The 8928-nt window shown below is 43.8% G+C and overlaps 1 protein-coding gene across 1 annotated transcript; it reads right to left on the bottom strand.

Annotated features, from left to right (window-relative positions):
• Positions 1 to 388: 388 nt before the first annotated feature.
• RNF135 (ring finger protein 135) lies at positions 389 to 8851 on the bottom strand. Its single transcript, XM_030506102.1, has 6 exons — positions 7106 to 8851; positions 6278 to 6364; positions 5541 to 5732; positions 4137 to 4296; positions 2871 to 2972; positions 389 to 2045 (listed from the first exon to the last, which is right to left on the bottom strand). The coding sequence occupies exons 1-6, from the start codon at positions 7448 to 7450 to the stop codon at positions 1510 to 1512; spliced, it is 1422 nt and encodes a 473-aa protein (XP_030361962.1). The 5' UTR covers positions 7451 to 8851; the 3' UTR covers positions 389 to 1509.
• Between the last annotated feature and the right edge of the window lie 77 nt (positions 8852 to 8928).

The following is an 8928-nucleotide window of genomic DNA, read 5'->3' as shown; positions in this document are numbered from 1 at the left end:
CATCGCTCCTTAACGGGTTTCTGCCATAAAGGAGCAGATTTCCTGTACCATAAAGAAACGGTGCTGGCTGCAGGGCTGCGCCGGCCAACTCAGTGCGCACGGGAACGCATCGGAGTGAGACAACTCACAAATTGTGGGGTAGTTTATGAGCCAAACCATAAGAAATTGCTGCTCCTGGCGCAACTTGTGTGTGGAAAATGAGAGGTGCCCAGTGAGTCCATCGTGCTGTCGCTGGTCTTATTCCAGATGGAGGAAAAGCCGCCTCGGTGCTAAAAAGAGGCAGCAGCATGGGCAATGCATTACGCTGTTGGCAGAGCTACCCCCCCAGTTCTGTAGAAGCTGACACACACCCCTCTGGGGCCTTAGAAATGTGTATTTAGTCCAAAGTGCTTTCAGAGTGTTCAGGGACAGCAAAGGAGAATAACCTTGAAGATGACCAGCAGTTTTGTCAATGACTTAAAAAGCCATTTGGCTAAATGAGCTAGCTGAATTCCAACATGCTTTATTCACATTAAAATCCTTATTTCGTTCATCCTGGAATGCTGAATTTTTTCCTGAAAAAGCTTTTGCTTCCTGGGAACTGTCATCAGTTTGCCTGCATGAAGCAGTGGAACTCGCAGAAGTTCAGCTGTCAGGAGGTTTTGCAGGATGTCCCTACACCTAGAAAGGTGTGACAGACCAGGGCAGAAACATTGCTGTATGCTGGCAAGGAAACTCATAGAACCTCTTGTTTCCTCAGGCTCCCTGGCAAGAAAAGATTGTCCTTTCCATGACACACTCCTGTTCGCTGGCTCTGTAAAAGTGCAGTAACATGACGGCATGATTAGCTGGTACAAACACATTTGAAAACATCTGCTTCAATGGTGGTGTGACCATTCCCGTGCTCACACCACCACCAGGACTGACAACACTTTGGCCTGAGCAGGGCTAAAAAAAGATGCTGGTCGACAAGGTTCTTCTGGGACACCTCTCTGAAACGTCAGGTCCTCAAATACAAAGCCTGTTTCCTGTAGTTTAGTGCCTACCCTAAAGAGAAAGATTTTCATGCATGAGATCACTGACATTCTTTCCTTTCAGCATTCCTTACTCAATCAGATCTTTCTAAAGAAAGCTCACTTGACAGAATGTCATAGCATCATCTGTTCTCCTGTAATTTATTTGGATCAATGTAGGAAAACAAAGACCATGGGAAGGGCTTATCCTCAGCCTCAGAGCTTCCTTGGTGCATTCCTTCCTAGAAATATCCTGAGAGTACTTAGAGCTGCTTAAGAGATCCACTTTGCTCCCACAGGCATGATTACTACTTTTAGCATACACTGGAATTGCTTTGATGAAGTATGGCTAGATCTGAGCACAGCATGAAGAACAGAGCAGAGAACAGATCAGTTACTAATTCCCAGGAAAGCCTTGGTGGCTACACACTCCTTGGTAAATTCCTGTGCTAAACACTGAAGCCTATAGAGAAGCTCTGCACTTAGAGGCAAAACTGTCACTTTTCTGAACAGGTTTTTATGTCCCGTTTGTGTGACTTATAGTTAAAGATCCATTTCTTTCTAAGCCATATATCCAGAAAGCAGGGTAAAGAGGATTTGAGGTACTGATTTCAAAAGTATGCAAAAGCATTTCTTTGTCAGTGATGGAATAAAATGACACGGTCTTCTTCTGTAGCTCCAGGAAAACTCCAACCTTCAGTGGTTTATCTTTGTCTAATAATGTTTCTTGATCCCTGTGCCACGCTGACAGCTGCTTTTTGGGGCCTAGCCATTCCACACACCAGGAATGCTCTGTTCTTCCTAATTTTTCCCTTTTACCAATCATTTTATGAGCAACTCCAACAGCCCATCCATCACTGTCCTTGGTAACTACTTCCCAGTAGTGGCACCCAATAGAGAAGCTCTGCGAACACATCACTTGGCTGATGCAGAATCTGTTGGGCGATGGTCCATAGTCAGTCGGGTGGCTGGAAACCATGACTTTCCTGTTCTGGGCTGTGATTGCTAAGCGCTCATAGGCTCTTGTGAGATCAAAAGTCACATCATCTGCCCCTAGAAGAGAGAAAGGAAAATATTCTCACTTACAGGCAACAAGAAGGCAGATCCCCTCAATATTTACATGCATCCTAAATGACAGTGGATGTGCATCCCTACTGAAGAACAGAAATGAAAACCAATGATCATACAATAAACATTAATCAAAGTTCAACACTGCAAATCAGCAAGAACCTTCATCCAAACATTAACTGTATCCTGAGCATACTGAAACGTTTAACAGGCACAACTGTGTAAACATCCATGACAGACTCATCCACTCCAGTGGGAGGGTGGAAGTACTACCCACAATCTTTTAAAAAGATGACCCTTTTGCCAATAATGAATGGGATGCTCAATAAAACTTAGAGTCATCTGTTCACTGGGACATGCTCTTGCATATTTTATCAGCAAAACCATTTGTTTTGTGTTTTAAGCTGCAGCTGCACTACTGTGTGTTGACTGTAAAAACATTTCTGTAAAAATGATGCAGAATTCAGACAATTGGAGTCATTACAGCTTAACACAGTAAAGAGCAGTAAGGTGCAGTAACTGCCCATATACCAACTCAGACTCTGCAGCCAGCATAATCTACAACACAGCTTATATACCTCCAGGAAGCAAGTTTCTTATCTTTTTTATCTTGCATATGCAGGCAGGTATAATACTGCCTTATGCTGCAGTAACTGATTCATTCATGGCAATTTCATTGTGTTCCTAAGCTTCAGGTAAACAGCCAGATCTCTTCTTGATGTTTGTATGTGCAGCTTTCTTCAGCAAAGCCACAGTCTCACAGTCACTGGAATATTGTTATGGAAGAGTCGTGTTGACTTGCAGACTTACATTGGGAAAAACGGCTTGAATTCACTGGTTCTGGATTTTTAGCTGCAGACTCTGGAGATAAGGAGCACTCAGTTGTCTCCTGACATAAGTCTGGAGGTTGCACTACATACAGAAAAATTAAAGTGTTAAAGCACTTCTTCAAAATGTAAATAGGAAATATTTATGCTTCTAAAGGAAAATATATATTAAATAGCCTAGGTCATGGCCAAAGTACAAAACAAAGAGTTGCTTTTTTGAATCTATAAATTATTTTTATCCACAGTCAATAAAACACTGTATGCTGCTACCCTGAGTGTGGTCAGAATGGAGTAGTCAGAAAAGTTAGATGGGCAAAGCAGTCGGATTTTCCTATGCACATAAGCCAGTTTCTGTCATAAAAGTTTTCAGTGTTCATTTTTTTCTGAATATCATGCATTTCTTGTCTTACTTGTGTGTGCATTTCAAAAGCACAAAGTCATTATTTACCCTAACTCTGACTGGAAAGCCTGACATTCAGCCCTAAAGCTTCAAGGACTGTTTCTAATTTGCTGTGACATTGTAGTGTATATTTACAAGACTCATTTGCAGAGCTTTTCTGGTATAGTTACATAATATGTTGGCTTCATCATGAAAAGTATCCTCAAAAGTTCCTGCCCCACACCTCTGCCCACTGATTCCTCGGGTTTGCTACTAAAAAATGATTGCGGAGCAAAGCTGTCAACTCAGTTGCTGAAATGACTGAGATAACAAAAATTCTCACGTAAAAATATGAACAAGAATCTGTGGTTTTTTGAGAACCAGTGCTTGGAAAAGGCAGAGAGTATTGGAAAGGGTAGGAAGCGAAGGATTGCCCCTTGGTGGCAATGAGGTTTTAGGTCAGTCTTAAGTTGCTCTCAAAAACATTTAGTGGTCTTTCTCCAGCAGACAGATGCTACTGAGAGGAGAACTCCATAGCAAAGGCCACACCTGATGTAAAGTTTTGCTTGGGCACAGCTTTCTGTGGGAGGGAATTTTATGTCTGCTTTTAGCAAAGACTTTGCTGTTACATTACTCTATGTTTAGAAGAAAAAAAATATTTAAATAGATTATGTTTCATTCTCCATTACTGTTCTGCATGTCAGCCAGTTCTTTCCTTTTGGGCTCCCATGAAAGTATAAAGTAATGATGCTGTCTCCAAAGCTGCAAGGGGTTTTATAATAATCACACACACGCAGACCTGCCTTCTCTGAAGGACCCTGCTAGATGCACTCCCTCTAAGAAAGAGATTTCAAAATAAGGAAAACTCACCTGGTGGGAACTGCTCAGGGTATTTCTCCAAAAGCAAAATTTCCAACTTTCTCTTAAGAAATTCTACAGCACTTTTGACAACATTAAGTTTCTCATCAAATGTAATTTTATCCATTGTTGAAGACAAGTCTTTGTACCTATGTTTCTCAGGCAGGGTGCTCTAATAACGACATAAAAGAATCAAGGGGAAGGTGTAAACAATAGCAGTTATTTCATCTAGCATATCGGATTATGTTATAAAGCCAGAGTGAAAGAACAGCAGTTCTCTCTCAAAAATCCTATTCTTTGTATCAAGAGCTTCCTTTCTTGGATAGTTATCTGAGAACTAACCTGAAATCCTACAGAAAATAAGAAAGAATAGTTTATTCTTAATGAAAAACAACGTACTTCGTTTTCCCCAAGAAAACTAAGAAAGGAACTAATTTTTCTTTTTTATATATATATACACATATATGTTATATATATTACAATTTCCTTAAGTATACATATGTGTACACAAACTTTCTCTTTTGAAACTTTCTTCTTGTTCCAAAATGCAACCCAAAAGTTTTACATGTATTAGTATGAGATCTAGGATAAAATACCTACAAAAGCGTAAGCCTTATTTGCCTAAATTTAGAAATTGTGGAAATCTACATCTGAGCTTGTTCTTTTAGTCTGCAGAAAGAAACAGGCCTGAAGGCTGGATTAGTCTCATTTGCAGGTAGGAGACTCAAGTGGGCCAGATGACTCATGCTCTCAAAGTTCCTATTTCTCTTTATTGTCTATAGCAGGACTCTGGCCCACATACAAATATGTAGTTACACGAGATGAATTCTAATGTAGGACCTTGTGCCTTGGCTTAGGAAGTCCACTTCTGTCTCCTGGCACCGTCACAGCCAGCGAGCCCCACTCCAAATTCCTGCGAGCTAATTTGCATCATGGGCGTTTTTGTTTTCAACATCAAAACAGGCTCTGCAAAATTTAAAGTGTTTTAACTGCCTCTTTTGAGAGCCCTTGACCTATTTTCCTCAGAAAGTTGTTAGAGAGTACTTAACTTTGTGAGATCTTTAATTTGCGTACATATGCGTATATACTTATTCTGGAAAATAAAAAGATAATAAAGGATCTTAATCTTAGATTTGACTCAGGACTAGATTTGAGCCATGTAATCCTCACTTCATTCCAGCTCAACAATGTCCTTGGAACAAATCTGGATTGCATCCCCAGCCTGTGCCTTTTCTAGTACTTTTTCCCTCCGAGTATCTCACTCCAAACTCTCCCTGGTAACAGCATTGTCTGTGGAACACTGTCTCTAGAGAGAATAGTGCAGTGGGGACCTGGAAGTGCTCTGTACGTATTCAGCTATCCAAGACATTTAGCCTAAGAAAGTTTCTACTTGTATTCTGCCACTTCATCACTTACTGTTTGGGCTGTGATGTCTGTGAGCCTATTCACTTCAATGCAGAGCTGGTCAATAGTCTCTTCAATTTTTTGTTGAGCTGCTTTTTGCTCTTGTTCAATGAACATCAGTGTGTTTCTTTCCTGTCTTTCAACATATTCCTTCATGCAACTGAAATCTCTTGTAATCTGGCTTTTGATCTGAGACGTATATTCCTGAAAGGCAGAAAACATGGAGTTCATTGTGTTGCTAGGAGAGAAGTGTGGAATATGAGAAACTACTGCCCCACCTAACATACTCTTTGACTGACCCCTGCAGAGCAGAAACAGCCACCTTTATTCAAAGGAATAAAATATCTTTGACACTATCCTGCATTACCTGCAATCAGATTTTGGGCATGTTAAGGATTTTGACTATTTTATGGCCAGCAGTCTTGGCTAGACAACTCAGGAAAATCACTGCTCCCTCTTTATGATTTGCATTTTGCATCTAACAGCACTGGTAACATTCAGGCTACTCCTGGGGTAGGCAGGAAGAGGTAACATGCACAATTCCAGCAGCGTTTGTGCCAGCCAAGGCAGGAGTTAATGCAGCTGGTGCCATAGCTCATCCTCATCAATAACAACAGAATTGTGACAGCAAAAGAAGGAAACAAAAAGGCAGATTCCTGCTCTGGGCTTAAAGGCTGTGATGGAGTCAGCCTCTCCATGAGGCAGTGGAAACAAAAGCTAACTGCAGGTAATGAATGTAGAATGCGTACCTTTGTTTTACTGAGCTCTTCCCTCAAGAGATGGATGGTCTCTATAGTCACCTCCAGTTCCTTCGAGATGTCCTGTATCTCTTCCTCCTTTAAAGTGACACATTGGACCATTTATCCATATAACCCTCAAAGAAAGCATGTCTATGTTAAGCAGCAGGATAATAAAAATCCTTACATCATAGTTAAGCACTGGACTGGTTGAGGGGTCTGAAGACACAACTAATTTTGAGGGGAAATCGTCACAATGAAGTCAATATGCAATAGTCACCAATGACATCTTCAAATATAATTAAGCTTCAGACTGCAGAGACTGAAGATTACATTTTAGATACATATGTGCTAAAATAATGAGACTCAACAGGTTTTTCTCATCTCTTTCAAGTTTGGGAGTTATTTCGAGCAGAGATCTACGTAATGAATTAGTCCTATTTTGTGCCGTTCAGCTGGGTGGAGCTGTAGCACTGTATAATAACGTTACGTGTCCTTTCAGCAGTCTCCAGCGCTACGCTGATGCAATAAACACCACCCAGCACAGTTAACTACTACTGTCATACACCAGCTGAATGCACACAGTTATTAGTTCTTTTAATTCAGCTCTGCAGTCCTCAATATATGAGACACCACCCAAACACTGCTTTAGCTAAACCCGTCTGCTCGACATACATGATATTGTTATGACAGTGCTAATATTAGCACAGGAAATGCAAAGCATCCGGGGTGGGGAGCAAAAAGAAAGATAAAGTTCCCCGAGTCCTGGCCATGTCCCCATGTTCACGACACCTTGGGTTGGTGTCCCGGGGAGGAACCCCGCGCTGCCTCCGTCCCTACCTTGTCCCCATGTCGCCGTCCCGCCGAGCTCTGGTCGTTGCAGGCAACAGCTGCGGAGGGGTTCGGGTCATCCTGTGCTTCCAACTCTTCCTTTACCTCCTGCCGGATGAGGTTCACCAAAGCGGCCAGCTCCCGGTTGGGCCGCAGGTCCTTCCGCTCGAAGTCCTCCCGGCAGAGCGGGCAGGCGGCGCGCTGCCTCCCCTTGCAGTACTGGAGGATGCAGCGCTGGCAGAAGCTGTGGCCGCAGCCCGGGAGCCGCACCGGCTTCGCGAAGTGCTGCAGGCAGCAGGCGCAGCTCAGCTCCACCGCGCCCAGCAGCCGCCCTAGGGGCACCGCGGCAGCCATGGCCCGGCGCGGGGCGGGGCGCAGCGGAGCCGAGCGGCCGCTGAGTTTCGGTTTCCCCAGCGCCTCTTCCTGTGCTCTGGGTGAGCGCCGGGCGGGCGGGCTCTGCTCCGGTACCTGCTGCCCTGGAGGCCGCTGGGTTCCACCGGGACCGGGCAGCCCCGCTCCAGCCAGGCAGCCGGGTACCGGCCCAGCTCTTCCTCTGCCGGCAGCCTGGTCCGAGGATTTGGGTTGACTGTAGCCATGACTGTAGCCACGACTGTAGCCACGGAGCTGTCATGACCCGGCCGTGACTTTTATTGACTCTCCAAAAAGTTGCCGTTATCTGCACCATTTCATTTTCACAGGGAAGTTCCCGGTTTTGTAACTATCGGAGCTGCTGACAGGGCTGGTCTGGGGCGTGAGCAACGTGGCACAGCATAGCTTGCAGAGCCCTATCCGTGTGAAGTTCGGGCTACTGAATAGACAGAGCTCTCCTGAGGTCATCCTGGGTTAGTCAGCTCATCTCAAAATAACAATTATAGCAAACCAAACGAAGACATTGTTCCTCATGCAAGTCAGGAGGTGCTTTGCTATTCATTTCAAGGGCTGCAGGATTAGGTTGTTAAAAAGATTTGCTGAACCAGCATGTGAACTAGAATGAATCATGTTGCACAGGGAGAGAGTGAGAATCCAGGGAAGTTCATGGGAGCATATCCGCAAGTGAAACTGCTGCAGATTGCTCAGAGTTGGGTGGTGATGAGCTGGCTAAGACAGGCAGAATGGTGATCCCACTTAAGCTATTCTTCTGCACTATTATGGGGGGAAAGAGGGGGGGAAACAAAACCAAACCCAAAGAGTTAATCTTGCTAATCCCTGCAAGTATTAGCACTTCCTCATTTCTGCAGAAGAGGAGAACTATTCCGGGTATCTAAGGCCAGCAACTGTCAGCAAAAGGTGAAAGCCTCACCAGAAACTTAGTCTGCAAGACTTCCTCTTGATTTGCAAACTAAGGCTATTTGAAAAGAAGAATTACATATCTGAATGACTGGTGGCTTGCTAGAACCAAATCTCAGACTTGGTATTGAGGCACGAAAATACTCAGTGCACTGTATCACCCAGTGCAAATCTTCATCAGTTCCTGCACAGAATGGATGTGAGTGGTACCTGATCAGGAAGTACTCACCCTCCACTTCAGCGCTCGTCCTCATGCATTGAGTGTCTCCACGCAAGTCACTGAAGATAACACTTTTAAAACCAGTTTCTGCCTTTCAATGGTCAGACTAATCAAGCTCATTAAGCTTCAGCTGTTTTTTAGGAGGTGAGGCAGATCAGCATATGTTCATCCTGTACTCATCTGGGTTTGCTGAGGCATTATGAGGTGTTGCTCTGGAAATACTTGGTCCTCACATGTTCGATTTGCCAATCATTAAAGTTAAACAGCAGAGACTGTTGAAAGCAAGGAGCAAGGAGTGTTTGTGATTACAGTGAGTCCATTACAG

This window comes from Strigops habroptila, chromosome 14 (genome assembly GCF_004027225.2).
Source record: "Strigops habroptila isolate Jane chromosome 14, bStrHab1.2.pri, whole genome shotgun sequence".
Lineage (NCBI taxonomy): Eukaryota > Metazoa > Chordata > Aves > Psittaciformes > Psittacidae > Strigops > Strigops habroptila.
This window is presented reverse-complemented; position numbering and strand designations above follow the sequence as displayed.

What these genes read in the sequence shown, in the direction of transcription:
- RNF135 (XM_030506102.1), bottom strand. Translation starts at nt 7,450, where the DNA reads ATGGCTGCCGCGGTGCCCCTAGGGCGGCTGCTGGGCGCGGTGGAGCTG. An exon ending in GACGGCGACATGGGGACAAG is followed by an intron (nt 6,365 to 7,105) that starts GTAGGGACGGAG and finishes GTCACTTTAAAG; the next exon opens with GAGGAAGAGATACAGGACAT. An exon ending in AAGAGCTCAGTAAAACAAAG is followed by an intron (nt 5,733 to 6,277) that starts GTACGCATTCTA and finishes TCTGCCTTTCAG; the next exon opens with GAATATACGTCTCAGATCAA.